Source organism: Mytilus trossulus, unplaced genomic scaffold, assembly GCF_036588685.1.
Source record: "Mytilus trossulus isolate FHL-02 unplaced genomic scaffold, PNRI_Mtr1.1.1.hap1 h1tg000398l__unscaffolded, whole genome shotgun sequence".
NCBI classification, from domain to species: Eukaryota; Metazoa; Mollusca; class Bivalvia; order Mytilida; family Mytilidae; genus Mytilus; species Mytilus trossulus.
This window is the reverse complement of record NW_026963347.1, coordinates 1,134,357-1,154,214: the sequence shown is the minus strand read 5'-3', so window position 1 is coordinate 1,154,214 and position 19,858 is coordinate 1,134,357. Positions and strand designations below refer to the sequence as shown.

Here is a 19,858-nt window from a genome sequence, read left to right as displayed (position 1 = left end):
TTAAAACATGTTTTATGCCTGGCTGCGCTCCATACGTCCCATAGCATCAATTGTCAATTGATGCCATGTAAGAAAGTGACGTTATTCAATCAAAATGAACGTTACAAACGTTGTTGCACTAAAATATCCTATAGATTGTCAACTGTTGATTATATTGATAATTCAGAATCGTCACTGAAGCAGAAGCACGATGTGTCATTTGTATGCAAGCGTGAAATCAATTATTATTATGTTTTATTCCAAAAAATATATCAATGCGTGTAGTGTCTCCCTTAAAATGAACAGGTTTATAATTTTACATGTACGTATATTTATTTTATTTCCTTTTAGATCATAAAAAGCTATAAAAGAGTGGCGAACGATACCCTAGGGACAGTCAAACTCATAAATTGAAATAAAATGACAAAAAGAACAAGACAACATCTTCCTATATCTAAGACAAAAATACAACTGATAGGACGCAAGAAACAACATAGAAAACTCAAGACTAAACAACATGAGCACCATCAAGAACTAAGGGGGTGCTCTACGGTGCTCTGGAAGGGTAAGCAAAACCTGCTCCACAGGTGGCACCGGTATATTTAATTTACTATATCTTGAATGTATAGTTGGTTTATCAAAAATTCTCATGTATATCTATAATTTCAATGATTTGTTTTAAAACGTTTGAGATTATTATATACCAATGTAAAGAACCTTTCAATATTTCATAAATGATTTTTAATGATAATTTGAAAAGTAAAATTTACGGTCCAATCCTTTATAGCCAGTCAAGAAGATTGAAATCCTAAACATTTTAATTTTTGTCAACCGTGCATGATCCTCATGGATGTACAAAGTTGATGATGTTATCTTATCTGATTTAACTAACTTCTGTGAGAACTAATTATGAAAATAGTTTACTGAAAAAGCCGTATGATACTAATACATTTATAAAAACAATGTTTTCAGTCTTTTTTTAATTTGAGGTATTTTTTTTCAGTTAAATAGCAAATGTTTCGTCAATTTGGTGTCACGAATGCACTTATTAAGTTGTTGTATACATCAAATATCGATCCTACTCCTTGTAAAATCATTCATTGCTCAAATGTCGTGAATATGGTAAAACAAATTATGTCAGAATTCAATGGAACAGATATCATCTTCATCTGAATTAGTTGATTCCTTAAAAAATACATGTATACAGCGTTGTACAGGGAAGCAAACACATACGCACAAACACCCAATCTTACATAAACCATTTTGAATCGTTTGAATAACACTATAAACATGATAAATGAAAACAGATTAGCTCCCAATAATGATAACATAAACCAGAGTGATCTTACATTAATTACAGCGAAGGGCTAGCAAAAAAATGTATTTATAACTTAATTAGTATTATAACAATATTCCACATAAGATGACTGTTACTTTATTCAAAAATAAGTACTTTGTAAATAATTGTTACTTTTAAATATTGTGATTTTTTATGACAATTGATAAGCATGCTACTATATAGCAGATATTAAGAAAATATCAATTTTTGTTTTCATCAAACAAACTTAAATTAATATTATTCCGCTCAAAAACAATACCCTATAACACGATTTCAGCATAAATAATATTCGCTTTAAGGGATATTTCACACCGTTTATTGACATTAAGGTTGTGTACAACTAGCATACCATGGTTTACTAAAATGTTAATTAGAATATCAATCAACTAAATTGTTCGAAATATAAGCTGTCAATCAAAAAGTGTTTCACAGAAGATGAGTCAGAAGTAATATACAGCCAATCCATACGTTCGCTTTGAGTAATCTCAGGTACTTTATATAGCCTTTAATTATCACCGACGATTTATGAATTTTGAAAAGTGGTATACTACCGTTGTCATTATTCATAACCAGTCATAACACACGTGTGTAATCCGTGTATTTGATCATGGGCATACAAATCCCGCATGTTTCTGGGTAAATAATGCCCGGATGTGCCAACGGCAGAGGGACATTCTCATCGTCAATTGGCATAATGTAAAAATTAACAAACATAACGATCAACTTACTGTCGATTGTATCCATACAATTTTGCAAGCCATAATTTCAACTCTACAATTTTTCATTTGCTATGCATTTTCGGTAGGAATACTGACAATCTTAGTTAATTTAGACAAATCAAAAACATTTCAAATTAGAAAATTATTGGAATAACTGATGTACAAAAATAAATATATAACATAGCTTATTTGAACGGAGACGTTGGATGCCGAATGTAAAATTGTGATCTAAATATCTAAGTAAATGAAGGCAAACAACAGTGTAAACATCATATAATTTAATCAATAAGTACAAAATGTATGATGTAGAAAAAGTAGAGAAAAGGAGCTTTCAATAATGATGTCAATATTTACCTGTATTCTAAATAGGTACGTGACATATAAACTAAACTTACATGAATCGGTTCAAATGTGTAAGAATGGTTCGAAATATATAATTAACATATCAATATATAAATTTAAGGGAAAAAAAAACGCAAAAAAAACCAAGTGTGTATTGAATGACAAATCAAGAATCACATTATCAGTATCAAATTCTAAAGGAAAGTTGCATTGTCAAAAAACATACAGAAAATACTAATTGCATAACTTTAGATCTGTATGGAAAAAAGCAATTATGTGAAAGCCAAAACGATAAACCTTTATGGTATAAACAATCCTCTTAGTTTTTCTCCTGCATGAACACAGCTTACACCATTGAATTTGATATACTAATATTCTACATGTTCTATTATTGCAATATGATTAAGCGACATGGGGTTCGTGAAGGTTATTTTTTTCGTAAAACTTGTCTCTTGTTAATTCACACATGCTCGTTTTGTACAGACAAAGGTCGAACGACTATTGCAATGTGCAAGTGTAGCATAATTGTATATGTGAAGCCTCTATTTGTATTTAAATCACAAGTATATGACATATTATTTTTTACAAGTAACCCCATCTACTATCCTGTCATACCTATTGACAAAAGAATTTGCAATCTATATATTGAATGATATAAGGATTCGGTTTTGATTATATATGCTAGATATTGAATCAGTTGGGAAAACACAATCAGTAAGAATGGTTACGAAGATATTACCACTAATAATTGTTCTAGTATGGATGACATATAGTGTACACAGTTGTAGGTGTCGTGGTTATCCTCACCCTCAAAATCAATTCTGCTCTGCTGATTATGGTAAGTTTTTGAATAAACTGTTCATCAAGTATCATGATTTAATTGTTTCCGTAACAAAAAGAATTTTGATATTTTTTGGTATCTAAGTTAACGCAAAATGAGGGATTTTTTTCGCGAATGGATTTTTTAATGAAAGGTTAGTTTGAACATGATTACTTCGTCACATAAAAAAACTATACTTTCCCAACAAAAAACACAAAACCAAAGTTATTGTAAAAAAATCAATTTCTAAAAACCTTTGCAATGCGTGATAGCCTCAAAGAAAGGCGTAAAAGAATGATGAGGACAGTTGAACGTGTGAATCTTGTTGTATCCGTGAAACCCACGATGTAAGTTTTGAACGACCTTGACTGGCTATACAGCCCTTATACGGCCAACAATCCGTGTAATCTAAAAGATGGTGGAATTTATGTACAAGATAACTTATATTTTAATTAAATTCAATTAATATGCTGGGTTTTTTTCTTACTTGCAACGCTGAGCTGAGACTAGAATCAGATGCTCGGAACATTAATATTGTCATTGTTTGTTGTCGGGCCAGTGAATAAGAATTGCTGTCTCTAGACTGTATGATGTCAAACAATTCACGTCTTCCAGACTATCATGACTATTGCGACACTACCAGCGATAAATTATAACTTTTGACCGTTAAAGTTTTGATTTAATTCGGACTGCTATTACTTAATCCGGCTATATTTTATCAAAATAAGTTGAAAAGACCTAGTAAATAAGTTTGGTTTAGCGGTGAATCACAATTCATTTATAAGAGACGAAATCTCTTTACAGATGTTACAATGATCTGGGTCAATATAGTCATTTTGGTGTACAGTTTTAGCTTAGGAAGTAATATGATGCATCACCTGACAATTTTAACGCCGCTTGATTTAAATATGAGCATTTTGGCCTGTAATTAACCTCCATAGTGACTTTTCAAACGACCTCTCTCACACAGCTTGTGCTACTGTTCGACTTTCTTGCCAACCATAAACGAACAGTGTTCCCCAGGCTGACTACATTAACATATCTTAACGCCAAATTACATTTTGGGATGATTTGAAAAAATGAAAACAAAAGGTAATAAATTTCACGCGTCCGAGACACTTTTTCTTGAGTTACCTTTTCCAGGATCAGTCAAAGCCGAAGATGCATAAAACAAAAATAATTGATGATCTTTATGAAAATGACCAAAATTGCCAAATCCGTAGAAGGTAAACTTTTCTTGAGGAAGTTGAAACCTCAATTTCAAAATTCATATGCAGATACTTTTGAAAGGTACAGTGTATGTTAAAGATCATATCAGTCCAGACGTTTTGGCTTCAGAGCTGATGATACCATCGGATGTTGAGCCAAGCCCTCATCAGTATAGGCGCGAATTATGAAATCAATACCATGAATTGTCGAGAATTCTCTATGAGGTTTAATAATACGCTAGTGTTTTTCATATCTCCCAGGAAAACAAACTTCGACTGTCACCATCGTGTCGTTTTTCAACTATTAAACTGATACACAAATTATAAAGACTGAATGTTCTGCGATAAACAAAACGTATGAATCGAAAACCGGAAAGAAGCACGATCAGAAGTGTATAGACTAGGAGAAATATGGTTGATTTTATAAGAAATAAAGTGACTTGAAAGCGTTTTGTTCAAGTTATTTGTTGTTTGTGGTGACTAAGGAAAACAGTCATTCCAGACAACACCGTGACAATAGTAACGTTTTTTTCTGACCTCTTTTAAAAAGTAGTCATCAGCTACCGTATCTTGATTAGTATCCAAATGATCTTTATGTATTGTGATAAACTTACTGTCTTTGAGAGCAAAAGGTCCACCAGCAAAATCCTCGACTGACTGGTTGTAAAGAGGTAACAAAGCAGAAACATTGACTTAGTGGTTGTAAAGAAAAAACGGATGGTTCCAAATAGTTATGGCAAAGATATGATGAAATGACAATCCCTACATGTATTACTCCAAACAAAACATTATTGAATAAAGACTGAATAATCAACACGAGCCTCACTGAAAACAAGGGTCAATATAAAAGAGGGGCGAAAGATATCACAGGAACAGTCAGACTTGTAGATAAATAATAAATTGGCAATGTCATTGCTAAAAAAAGAAAAAGACAAACAGACAAATAAAAGTACACAAGAAAAAACATAGGAAACTAAAGACTAAGAAACACGAACCCCATACAAAGCTGACGGTGATCACATGTGCTTCTGAAGGTTAAAAAGATCCTGCTTAACATTTGGCACCCGTAATGTGCTTCACCATGGTATGATTACTGATTAGGTATAGTACTGTAGTAAGCATGTTAAGGAAATCCTGTAATAGTTGATACGGGATTTAAACATGCATTGTTGAATGCTGAAATGTTAACTTTATTTGTAAATGTCTATGTCATTTGGTCTCTGGTTGCTTTTGTATTGATATTATTTTGTTGATATGATGAATTGCTTTACAAACGTATTTTTTTGTTTTAAAAAAGCATCATATGGTCAAAATATTGTGTGCCTTTTCAGTAATGTATGGCGAAGTTACCAAGGAAAAACTTATTCCAGGTGCACCCGATGACGTAAACAACAATTTAGCTACTTGGGAATATACATTTAAAATTATTTTCAAAATGAAGGTAAGAAGCAGTATTAAAATCGATCAAAACATGCAAACTCATTGAATTTATTAATACGTTGTGTATTCTCGAAAACGTTGTCATATAAGACATATGCATAAAAGAACTACTATATATCGATTTTTGGAATTTGTATGATAAGAAATTGGATAGATTAGATAAGATGCATTCGTCATAAACAATTACAACTCAACTGTATTCTGGCTTTTCAATTGCTTAGCGAGACATCATTATTAATAATAAAAAGATAAACAAACAAATACCAAAATATTGTTTAAACTTATATGCCGAAAACAAACTGACAACAACATGACAAAATCAGATACCAATAGATAAACAAAATGATACAAAACACAACACAGAGAACTAAAGACTGAGCAATATACGAACACAATCCCCCAAAAATTCAACATTATAATTTGAGACAAATTGCTATATCACCTTTCTTTACATTAAGACAAGAATAGCCTATCACAGTTTAAGCAAAGACAGAAACCCTACCGGATAAAAAAAAATGTGTAAGTTTTTTTTTCAAGACTTACACTTTGAGTTACTAATCGGCTAACTCTCGGGCTTCAATTTCCCGAATAAAGTTTTGTCTGGATTAATGAATTTTTTAAAATTTATCCTTACGTGTCTTAAGGGGCGACTACTCAGAATGTTTTCTTCAACTTTGTACTTGTTTGGCTTTTAATCTATTTTGATCTGAGCGTCACATATGAGTCTTATGTAGACGAAACGCGCGTCTGGCGAATGAAATTATAGTTCTCGTATCTTTGCTAACAATTCTTAGTCGTAAGCAATTTTGTGAAAATAACTCCAGGTACCTTTGATAACTATTCGTGAGGTTCTGCAGGTTGTCCAGATTAGATGAATCGTATGGGTATGATTCTTGGAGATTTAAAGTAAAGTAATGAATGTATGTTTATGAAAAGTTCTAAAAACATGGAGTATTAAAGCATATATTGTTTTCACGTATAATTAAAAGATAAACGATATAAAATGTATTGAAAAGAAAAAGAGTTTTGAGTTATTTTCAAATTGGTCAAAATATCGGTGTACAATCTTTTAAATTCACTAGGAATAAAACAAAAGACATCAAAGATACAAAGTTTTGAATATTTTACGTCAACCATGCCAAGTGTTCTTTTCGCAAAAAATAAAACTCAACTGTGACGTAAAGTTGAGAACATAACGAAGAACAAAGTAGAAGAGCATACCAAAAACATGTTCAAAGATTTATCTCCATGTGTACATGTTGTAAGGTTAAATTGGAACACTGTGAATAGCATGCACTAAACATCCGTTACACTGTGATGTAAATTTACGGGCTTAAAATGTCAGACTTTTTCAAAAATAATCTGTCCTTTTAAATTCAGAATATCTGAACTGATTGAATTATATATATAGATATACGTTTAAATACAGGGTGTGACAGAAGGAGTTGGACAAGATGTTGTCATAGAGACAAGAGGAAATGGTGCTCTCTGTGGAGTACGATTTACTGTTGGCCAATCTTATATTTTAATGGGTAAACCTACTGTATCAAACTATACAGTCCTCCAAAAGTTAAGCACCACTTATTTTTATTGCATAATTTTTTTTTCAAATTTAAAAAATCAATTATTCCACGAAAAAAAGAAAACAGAAATGTAATTTTAGTCACTTATGAAGATTCTATGCATGTAGGTTTTCCGTTAATAGAAATTGTGTTAATTTTACAATTCAGAAACAGAATTTAAGTTTCACTGTGATTTTATTTTTTTACAACAATTGATCACCCAATATTATTAAAATTTTCTACACATAAGCTTTGGTATGTTTGGCAAATTTAATGTCAATATTTGAGTCAATAGCATGTGTAACAACCTCATTTCCGGAACAGTTTCATAACACGACGTATAATTCTCGGTACAAGCCTTCTAGCTTTAGTTTAGGAAAATCTGTTGCATTAAACAACAAATATCACTTTTAAATCGACAAAATATTGTGAAGGTGGGTCTCTGTGATAGAGATTTCCGCCAATTGCATCTCCGACATGTTTGATAGGGTTTATGTATGGGGACTTGGGAGGCTCAAAAATAGTGTAAATGGCTTGTTGTTCTTTGGACTCGGTTTAAATCCTTGTCCTATGTTTTCTAGCGTTGTCGTCCATGTACATGGGTCTTGGCAATGTAGACGCAAGTGGGGGATTATTAAAATGAGGGATTACAACCCCGTACTGGAACACCACCAGCACTGAATGCAGTACTCCTTGTGCAAACATTGTTTTTGGTCATAGGCCGTTTTGTTTCGTAGTATGGCGTCTACTGGCAATAAAAGAAACTGACTACCATCTGAACAATGAGTATTTTCTCAGCTTCTTATGTTCAAGCATAGATAGTCAATATCCCATTAAAACCTGAGGGTAGAGAACCTACCTGTAAGTACAGGTCTCTAGACACCAAAACTTGCTCTTCAGTTGCCTCTGAGAAGTCGACTGACCAATGTACGAACACTAACACGACCACCTAGAGAAACAGTGTATTTGTAAACGCGCAGGTGACCTTTGATAAGAGGTTGCCTGACTGCTTTATCTGAGTCCAATCTTTTTGGTCATATGGATTTTCTTAGGGTATGTTGAAGGTAATTCATAACACCAAACATTAATATTTTTTTCGCAATAGTTATAAAAATATTGCAAGTTATATTTCGGTGGTGCTTAACTTTTGGCGGACTGTATATATTGTACCATTGCATTGAATTAAAACAGCTGTTGACTTATTATCATTTACCAAACATTAAATTTGGAGCTTCTCAATATTATGTATTTTCAAAAACTAAACATTTTGCGACACATATACGTGTTTTAATACCTCTTAAGTAGCTTTTGCCTTCAGAAATACTTTTAAATGAACGATTTGTAAATGTATTGATGACACTTGTCTGATATGGATCAGCCGGTGTTGACAATTACTGATATTGTATACAATTGGAAGTGTTAATCAATCTTATATATTCTTTTTACTCATTTAGTGTAAAATCAGAACAACAACTTTACAATATTTGAAAACAATGTTGAAAAGATAAGTTAACCAAGAAGAGCTTGAAAAGGAATTCCCTGAAGGGTTGGTCGTTCATTATATAAACAAAAATAGTATCTTAAGATATAGAAAATCAGCAAAATATTTTCATTTTTTCTTTAAGGAGGCAAAAAACCTGATGGAACGAAAACAATATATTTGTGTGATTTTAGGAGTACACTTGACTCTCTTTCTCCATTTCAAGCGTTTTATTTGTTTACAAAACGTTCTAATTCGTATAATTTCAACTGTAGAAGAAGATGCGTAAGTAAAATGTTGGTAATGTAGATCATAGGTATATGTTTCCCCGAGATATAATGTTCTAATACCTTGCCAAAATGAAGATTTTATTATGCACTTTTCAAAAATAAAATAAAAAGGATGGGTAACCGTGCTATTTTTCGAGCTATGAGTCGTTGAAAATTGACTCCATTTGCTTAAAATAATCATGAAAAAAACACATTTTTGTGCATAAAAAAAATATGAGATATAATTTTGAAATAAATTGTGAAGATTTAGGTTTTATAACATGTTTTAAGAAAACAAAAAGAAAAAATGGTGTCACCGAACTTTTTTTCATGCTACAAGTAAAAGTTTTAAAAAATCCCCTTTCAGAACAGCATAAATATGATCCAAAAAGAGTTATCTCCCCTTAAATGACTTAGTTAAAGAAAAAGATGATTATAAAACACAAATGTTTGGTATTTGTTTAAATATTTTGAAAAATGCAAACAAATCAGCAAATTCTTAATATAAATAAACAGTATTATCTATAAAATTGCACATCTGTCTACAAATTTGCAAATTTGGGCAAACAATTAGACTGATAGTGTACTGCAATAGAACAATACGAGATGGCGGTATACCATGAATCTACCTTAAATGACTTTGCACATGCTTGTCCTTGTTTTAGATCTTTTAGTTGACTATCATTCTGATGCTTAATAAAATGAAGATCTAATATGATTGCCAATGATACAATTCTTCACATAAGACCAATTGGCACAGAAATTATAACAACCATACATTTATGTCACCATGCAGCCTTCAACAATGGTCAAAGTCCATACCGGATTATAGCTATCAAAGTCCCCGAAATGACAAAATTTTAATGTAAAACAGTTCAATCGAAAAAAACTATCGACAAAAAAATAAATAAACGAAAACATAAATACATAACACAACAAGAAACGACAATCACCAAAATAGGCCCTAGACTTTAGAAATGCACAAATAAACAGGTTTTTAACATCCTTACTGGGCCTTGCATATGGAATGTATATCTTCAAGTGGCCATATATCCCCTCTCATGTTTTAATGTACTCATATTTGCTTCATTTTTGTGTATGATCTTTTGCTGGTAATCGACTTATTGATATACACAATGCAAGTATGTGTTTGAGTTTCAAGAACACTGCTTAAAACCAAACCACCTTCGAGTCGTAACAAATAATCACTGGTTTGTAGTGATATCAGACAGAACAATAGTAAACCATATACTTTTAATTTTAAGAACATTGGTGCAAAATCAATAGGCTGTAAATATCAATCGGAAAATCAAAATGATAAGACTACTAGATGTCTTGCTAAGAACGCACTTTGCAAAAGAGAAAGAAGACGATGTCGCTGGGTTAATAATGAGACATGTTAGCTATCTATTTTCATAAACACGCTGAACCTAAATGAGGTATTGACTACGCATGGAAATTATTTAGCAGACTTTCTGATTGACTTGAATATTTTTTTCATTAAAAGTGGATGTCTGTTTCAAATTATGTAGTTGTGATCTGTTTTAGAATGTAAGGTTAAGACACTCATTGAACATGCATTTCTATAATTAGATGGCAACCAATCGTAACAAATAATCAACGTGTGGTTGTCGGTGATGTCAGGAAATGATTGTATTCCAAATACACGCTCACCATTATGATATAAAAGGATACTGTATTTTGAGTTGGCATTATTGACGGTCCGAGTTGATTTTGAAATAATAAATAAATAAATATTCAACAAATGAGTAAATCAAATACAACATAATAGGTTTTTTTTATTAACTTTAATAATAAATTGATAAGATAAGTGAAAATTGAAATTCACATTTTACAAAAACATATCATTTTTATTGTATGCAAATTCAGCAACATGGAAATGATATTGTCGTGTAAATTATAACATTTAATTCATTTAGCTCAAGTCCTCTTTTAATACTTTCATTGTAGAAGGCCCTAGTTGACTCATGAGTCGGTCCAATTTGACTCCAGGCCGAGTGGTCCTGTATTCCTCTGGGGTGACCCCGTCTAATTTGTTAAAAATAATTGACAGCCACTGCACATCAGATTTCTAAGAGTATTGCAGGACAACGCATAGTCCCCTATAGGTTAAAATTCATTCATTGTACTGGAACAAAATGTTAACTTCATCTTTACTTGCCAGGGTGCAGACTTTACAAAACAATATCACAAAATCATTTCACTGGAACCAAATTCCAATTTGGTATGTTACTTGTCATGAAAAAACTATAGATTGTATACAGTAACTAATTATCAAATCAACAAGTTTAAATTGAAAAACAAGTTCAAACCTATGATTGCGATTTTTATACGCGTGCTTGAAAAATAAATTATCGGTAGAGAGATCTAAATGCAGCACACACTACATTTTCCAAACGACAAAAAATAATAATAAAAAAGTGAATTTTAACATAACGCATTTGACTAGCAGGTCGAGCAACTGTAGTTCCAAAACCCTGCTCACTGCCATTGGCGATTGCCAAATAAACGGATCACCAGATGTAACAAAATGTATCATATTATCCTAATGTATTACCTAGCAGAAAACAATATACTTGCGGAAAAGATGGTTTACCCACAACTTGAACAGGGGGTGCGAAAATTTGTATACCATATCCTGATTTCGACAATCAATGTCCTTCAATGATATTAGTAATCTAAACGTGATTTGAAAGGCCATATAATTTACCTCAACTAAGGATGCACTTTTGAATGTTGAAAAAAGTTGAAATAGGATGAATGGACCATATAAACTTGAAAGCAAATACAATACAAGTCGAAACGAAAAAAAATATAAACAAAGTCTAAATTGAAAACAATGTCGAAAAAAGTGAAGAAAAACTGATTATTCTTAGTCCAAGGACCATTACTTTTGACACAATATTTAGAACGAAACACAATTTGAACTTGATCTGCTACTTGTCATGATAAAACTACATACAAATCATCAAATCAATATCTTTTAAAAGCTTGATAAATGAAAAGTGTGGAAAAATGATTATTTGAGGGAATTTTCCAATTTCAAGGATCATAACACTAGACAAAATCACTAGACCGAAACCAAATTTAAACTTGATCTGCAACTTGTCATGATAAAACTATTTACCAAATATCAATGAAATCAATATTTATAAACACGAAGAAAAAAGTGTGGAGAACTGATTTGACTGACTGACGGATAGACAGACAGACACAGACAGGCATACGGACGGATTGAAAACCTAAAGTCTCATTCGACTTCATCGGGAGGAGACTAAAAAGAGATTCATCCATATACTCAAGTTGTTGTCTGGAAACCTAATGTATTAGAACGACGACGACGGTATTGACATCGCCATACTATTATACGGCCGTACGTTTTTTACGGTCGTATAAAAAAGGCAATGAATTATAAATTTGAAGCAATATATACAGTTGTCATTTGGTCACGTGAAGTAAATGTCTCATTTGCAAGCATACCCTTATATGTTAATGAAACTAAGGCGTATATAGTGCATACATTTCTTTTATTAATATGAAATTACATAAGGAGAATTTTCTTAAAGATCTCAAGACAATATTATTATCAGTTTGGTTATTATTGGACAGTTCCAGTCCTCTCAGATTGAATCATTTTATCGTTTTACTTTCCTCTTGTCATACCCATTCTCATAAGTCCAGCATACTCTGAAGAAAAAAAAGGAATTTCATATAACATATAAAATAATAATATGCAGGCATACCTATACATAACTGTAAAATGATAGCTTTGTGTTAAAGACATTGGATTATCACACTAAGTTTAACAAAAATCAGCAATACAAAAATTGTACCATGACTGTTCAAAATGTGAATTCATGCGTAGTATGAAATATGCCTTTTAGTTTAATACAATCATTTATTCTAAAAAAAATCCATCAAACAACAAACAGAATCTATATTGTTTAACCACGTAAAAAAATGCAATTTCTGATAAACAAAATGCACACATTGTTGGCCTTCGGCTGTTGACTCTATGGTCGGGTTGTTGTCGCTTTGAAACATTCCCCATTTCCATTTTCATTGTTTTTGTTTACTGTTGGTTTGAGAAAGAGTAGTATCATTACAGTAATAGTAGTAGACGTATAATTATTCCCTTGACAAAACACATCTGTACTCGTCAGTAGAAATGCATACATACCATTTAATTCAATAGTTCCATTTTCATTGAGGTCATATGTGGGATTCCCAAACACCATATTAAAACCTTGTCTGGTTGTCTGATCAATGGTTAACCCGGTTGTTTTCTTTACAAATTGTATCAATTCATCTACTGTTATATGACCATCGTGGTTTTTGTCTGTCATGCTGAATGCCATCTTCACCGAATCCTCCATGCTTGGTTTAAGTGACCTTTTACTGCGATTCTGATGCATCATCTGAAATAGATCATTATATGTATTTTAGTCCTTCTAGAACATCTGAGATCACTGTCAGTTTTTGTTGGGGTTCAAGTTGTTCAGTCTTTAGTTTTCTATGTTGTGTTTTGTGTACAGTAATTGTTGTTTTCTGTTGGTCTTTTTCTTTTTTGGCCATGGGGTGTCACTTTATTTTCTACATGAATGTCCCTTTGGTACCTTTCTCGTTTGTATTTGTTACTATACTATATAGTAAAATAGTAATTTCCGCAAACCATAAAGGTCACAGAAATTCCAAAATATGGCATCTGTACATTGTAAGAAGAGTTGTACAAATAATGTGACTAATCAGAACCCTGATCCAATTTAACTTTTGCTAAAAGTATTCATAATTTTCTGTTTTTTTCATTCCATTGTTCTATGATTTCGATTAAAATATTCTAAACCCTGCAGTTAAAATAGGTCACATGCCCCAAGATTGAATCCCAGATTCCTAGAACTACTGTGGCTTCGATGTAAAACAAAGCAAGCCTCGATGTAAAGAGCACGTTTTCATAGAGTAAAAAGTAAAATCACAAAAATACTGAACTCAGAAGAAAATCAATTCGGAAAGTCCATGATCACATGGCAAAATCAAATAACAAAACGTTTCCAAAGAGTAAGGAGAGTTGTACCAATTATTATGAATACACTGAACCCCGATCCACTTCCTCTTTTGCTAATAGTTATCAAAGATTCCAAGATTATAATTGATTACGCCAGACGCGCGTTTCGTCTACACAAGACTCATCAGTGATGCTTACATCAAAATATTTATAAAGTCAAACAAGAACAAAGATGAAGAGCATAGAGGATTAAAATTTTCAAAAACTGGTGCCAAAAACGGCTAATGTAATTTATTCCTGGGATATAAAAAAAAAAACTTAGTTTTTCGTGTTATCAGGAAAGGAGTAGGTCCGGTAAGGACCGTTTTTGGCCTCAAATTTCAGTTTCATCTGACGAAAGATTTTGACCACCTTTTAAACACTTAAGTGTCTATTTCATATGATTCAATTAATTTATGTGCAAGATTTTTACTTATTAAGTCATTAAAAACGATCCGATTCAAGCTCAAATATGGAAAATCTACCGAATATCCGAAAAAATGTCACTTTTCAGATGGTTTTTGTCAAAAACGGAAGTGGCCGAATCTGTGTTCATCCTCAATCTTTACATATGTTATGTATTATCATCAAATACAATTTCCATTTCAATATTTTGGATGAACACGAATGCGGCCACTTTCGTTTTACCCGGAAACCGTCTAAAATTTAATTAAATGATGGAATTGTGAAGATTTCAGTAATTTAGAACGACTTCATGGTTCTAGTACCCAATATATGTACATTGTAGTGTCAAAAACAGCCCATATTTATGTAGCAGAACCATTCTGCTATCCAATAACTAAGTATAGTTTACATTTTAACAATTTTGTAAAACCGCTATATTTTGGGGCCAAAAAGAGGTCTTACCGGACCTACTCCTTTATAAAAAAAAGTGACCACATTATTGATATTGATGTCAAGTGCTGGCTACTCAGCTAATGATACCTTCGGGGACTTACTTTTGCTTGCTCACACTCTTAATTACTCTCTCAATCGCTATTCCACGTTTACTTATTCTCACTCGCTCTCCCAATGTCTTACACGTCATTGTGTTACTCTCACCCTCACTCTCACACCTTCACTCCCTCACTCTCCCACTCACTGCCTCATTCACACTCTCACTTGCTCACTCTTTCGCTTGCTCACTCTCTCACTCGCTTACTCTCTCACTCACTTTCTCACTCGCTCACTCACTCACTCGCTCACTCGCTCACTCAATGTATCCCTCACTGTCTCTCTCGCTCACTCGCTCATTGTCGCACTCGCTCATTATCTCTCTCGCTCACTGTCTCTCTCGCTCACTGTCTCTCTCTCGCTCACTGTCTCTCTCTCGCTCACTGTCTCTCGCTCGCTCACTGTCTCGCTCGCTCACTATCCTTCCCAGTGAATTATATCTATTACTTTCACGGTTTCAAGGACCGTGTTTCATTACAATTCAAATGGCTGTAGCAGTAAATTGGTTCAACTCTTTCAGGGCTGTGCTTGCCACAGTCCATCAGGTCAAACACGTCTCTGTCTACGTTTGCCATTGTCTAAGAAGGTTCGGTACCCATATCTTCAGTTAGACTTCATTAGGTATGAGTACGGTATGTTAAACAAACAAGTATTCATTTTATTGCATTATAAATTACATTGAAATGCGGTATTTAAATATTTTATGTTTTGCAATTAAATTTGTTCTGAAGAACCAACTTGATATTTTTTAAGTTGCGTTTCATTTGTTTAAAATTTCTATTCCTTTTATTGTTAAGTGATAAATCAAATTACTCACAGTTGTTTATCCTTAAAAAAACATTTAACGCGATGAAATAATGGGTGCTAACTGTGTTGATCCTTTATTTTTCATTGTGTATACATGTATGATACTCATATATAAATTCAGTTCACTTGTAATCAGTGAAGGGTAAACACTGTGATTAAATAAAAACGATTTTGTTTAAACTAAATTAAAGGCGGGATTAAAGGAGACAATTTCAAGAAAAAATATATCGACGGAAAGTACTTGACTAAGCTGCCGAATTTCAATAGTCAATAATTCACCATAATAAATCTATAAAGTAATAACAAATGACAAAAAAAAAGTATCACCTTATGAAAAATAAATTTTTTGAAAAGCTATCATTACTCTTTTTCTTTACCACATATTTTGTATCCAACTACCATTCAAATTTTGCTCCCTATAGATATAAGGATTTCAAATTATAACTGTAAATGTATATAAAAATATAAACACTTTATAAAAATCCGAAGTTATTTACTGGATTAACCTTTGAATTCATTATAAACGGTCAAACATTAACATCAATTTGAAAGCCCAGGGATGCCTAAATACGCTTTAACATTGAGGCTTTTTCACTACATGGAAACCAAAAAATGTCTTTGAAGATGAGAGCAGGTTTCTATCATATAAGGAGCTTATGCAAGCTTTTTAAACATCAAAAGAGAATAAATAATGCAGTGATAAGTAAGGCGCCACAGAACACATTTACAATACCAAATACATAATCAATTACATTTAAGAAAGAAAAGAAAACAAAGTACAGCATTCAAATTGCAACACGTTTTCTCATGGAATAACAAGCATGGTTAAAATTGATATCCGGTTTTTAAAATGCAACCCATCAAAATAAAGAACATTTCAATATTTACACGATCATGATATTGTGCGTATTATTTTTCTTTTCCGTAAATTTACTGTCTACAAAATCTGCGTTAAAAATGTCAGAGATTTTTCGCAAAATACATGTACGTGTTAATCGAAACTCCTACCTATTCTAACTAGATCTGTTTAAAAAGAATAATATTTGTATACACATCATTACAACACAAAGAGCAAAATAACTTTAGGAATACTCATTAACCAAGACATATATTTGCCTACCTTCACTGACTGCACTATAAGGTTTGGTACTAAATCATCAGCCAAAGTCATTCCAATCAGCACAACACAGACTGCCAATGTAAGTTTCATTTTGATTGTCGCTTACGAAGTTTCAACTAATGCTTATATATTCGACTGAAATAAAGATATTCATGTATATATAAAAAAAAAAAGAAGATGAGGTATGATTGCCAATGTATAAACTCTCCACAAGAGACCAAATTGACACATAAATTATAAACAACTATATAATATGTCTCCGTTCCGAACGACCTTCAACGAAGAGCAGCATTGCTTTCTACATTTTCTCAAATAATGCTGGTCACATGATTTTAAATAAGTACAGTATATCCCGAAAAAAAACCACGTATTGGTTAAACTGAACTAAATTATTTTACTGCAAAAAAGCTGCTGCATTTTTCAATTTAGGTTTTTTACTTGTGGTTTTCAAAACTACAAAAATGTTATATTTTGCTTTACTGTTTTTGAATAACATTACCGATACCAATGTTCTGCACAAGATGAGCATGTCAACAGTAAATGTCTCTTCAGTAACGATCGAGTCCAAAATTTTTCAAATTTCCAAGCTTATCAAAACAAACGACGAGCTTAAAAAATTAAAATGGACAAAAATGTAGCGAAAATCAGCCTAGGAATCAAAGCTTTGCATAGGGGAGATATATTCTTTAATTTAAAAAAAAAATGCAAAGTTTTGCAACTGCAAATTCGTCCCGTAGAAAGTGTTTCGCTGTGTTAACATGATTTGGATTTTTTTTATTTTGAATTAATTTGTTGAACTAAAACATATAATATAACCTCGGGAGGCTACATCATACTCCGACATCATATGTACATGTACAAGATGATAGCTAAGACATGCCTCTGGAATACTGGTCACTTTTCAATCTTGAAAATTTGTGAATAGCTCGGAAAAACTATTAGAAATATATGATAAGGTCAATAAAGTTCCCATATTTTTTCAGCTATTTTGCTCTCTTTTAAGACTTTTGTATTTCACACTTACATTACACAACACGAAATCGAAGAAATATGGTAAAAAGGTGATATTTGTGCCTACGCAATATAAGAAAAGATATACATTACGAAAATCTAAATTATATGAAAAGGATAGCACCCCTATCAAACAAGTATTGGTAGCCCCCCCCCCCCTTCCCCGCCCCTCCCCCCCCCCCCCCCCCCCCGCCGAGGGTATAAAAATTGCATCGTGATCCTTTCTCATACGATTTCATGTATATTATTTATATAATGAGGCGGCCCTTTGTTTTGGTATAATTCCTTTTTGTTTTAATAAAAATAAATTAAATGAAAAAACAAGGATTCTCATTCTAAATATCAGAATAATTAATATTTACATTGGCTATATCTTTCATATAGATTATTGTATATTTTTATATAATAATATATACTTAAATATGTAATTATTCCTACCTTGTTCGTCTCTGTAGCTCGTAATACCAGTATAAAAACTACCAAAATGACCTTCAATTTATACCATTCCCTTGTAGAAATTCCATAATCATTAAATATATAGATTACAAGTCTAAACTTGCTTCTGTCATCACTTTTGAATGGGGATTTCCTATCTTATTTCCTGCTGCAACAGTATTTTGAAGTACTTTGAGGTCATGGCTTTAATAATTAGTTTACAGAAGTAGCATTATTTTTACACGTTACAGAATAAATCTATAAATAGAATGATGTTGTGCAAGAACATGTCATTGACCTGCGTTGCCTTTGAATTTTTACTGTTGCGTTTTCTTACAAATAAGAAACTGATATGAAATATAATTTTATTTATATTTTTTTAGTTGTTTTAAATATTTAATACAACTGGCCTTTAAAGATCTTTAAAGTAGATAGCTATGTCTTACCTCTAATATAGATTGTTCACTCAATAATCAAATAGGCTTCTTTCTTTGAGGTGCATCAGTTCACTTCACTCTCAAATCATTTTATAATCAGCCTTATGGCCATTTGTTTAGGGGCCAGCTGAAGGACACCTCTGGGTGCGGGAATTTTTCGTTACATTGAAGACCTGTTGGTGACCTTCCGCTGTTGTTTTTTCTATGGTCGGGTTGTTGTCTGCTTGATACATTCCCCATTTCCATTCTCGATTTTATACTTTATTAACTATTTTTTACGATTGTATTACCCCCAGTCAAATACTACAATCAAATTGACATGTAAAGGCCGTACTTTAACCTATAATGGTTTACTTTTTAAATTGTTATTTGGATGGAGAGTTGTCTCATTGGCACTCACACCACATCTTCCTATATCTATGTATAAATTCACAACACAAAAAAAAAAAATTTGAAGAATTTTACAAAAGATTTTAAAGATGCTGACAACGCTGTAGAACATTAAACTAAATTTAATTTAAAAATATAAAAAAATAAATAAACAAGAAATCTTATCGAAACCTTGGGTCTCACAATCTAGCTTTTAAAGAACTACGTACTATATTAAAATACTATGCAAAACTTGTAAATAATTTCCTGAAAATGGAGAGTACAAGAAATAGTTAAATTCCTTTCGGTTTACAATTTAGACGACTTTATAAATATGAAGAAAAACAATATATAAGTAAAAATATACTCCGAACTCGGACTTCTCTTGAACTGATTTTTAATGTGCGTATTGTTATGCGTTTACTTTTCTACATTGGCTAAAGGTAAAGGGAAAGGGTTGAGATCTCATAAAGCTGTTTAACCCCGCCGTTGATTCCCTGAGAGC

The 19,858-nt window shown here is 32.3% G+C and overlaps 2 protein-coding genes across 2 annotated transcripts; one reads left to right on the top strand and one right to left on the bottom strand.

Moving 5' to 3' along the window:
• The first annotated feature begins 3,084 nt into the window (after positions 1 to 3,084).
• Positions 3,085 to 10,561, top strand: LOC134702136 (metalloproteinase inhibitor 2-like). The gene is made up of 5 exons (XM_063563228.1): positions 3,085 to 3,217; positions 5,739 to 5,848; positions 7,277 to 7,379; positions 9,035 to 9,174; positions 10,424 to 10,561. The coding sequence occupies exons 1-5, from the start codon at positions 3,100 to 3,102 to the stop codon at positions 10,559 to 10,561; spliced, it is 609 nt and encodes a 202-aa protein (XP_063419298.1). The 5' UTR covers positions 3,085 to 3,099.
• A 2,128-nt stretch (positions 10,562 to 12,689) lies between these two features.
• Positions 12,690 to 18,708, bottom strand: LOC134702109 (uncharacterized). The gene is made up of 4 exons (XM_063563206.1): positions 18,551 to 18,708; positions 17,102 to 17,236; positions 13,360 to 13,597; positions 12,690 to 12,866 (listed from the first exon to the last, which is right to left on the bottom strand). Exons 2-4 carry the CDS (start codon positions 17,189 to 17,191, stop codon positions 12,823 to 12,825), a joined length of 372 nt encoding a protein of 123 aa, XP_063419276.1. The 5' UTR covers positions 17,192 to 17,236; positions 18,551 to 18,708; the 3' UTR covers positions 12,690 to 12,822.
• Between the last annotated feature and the right edge of the window lie 1,150 nt (positions 18,709 to 19,858).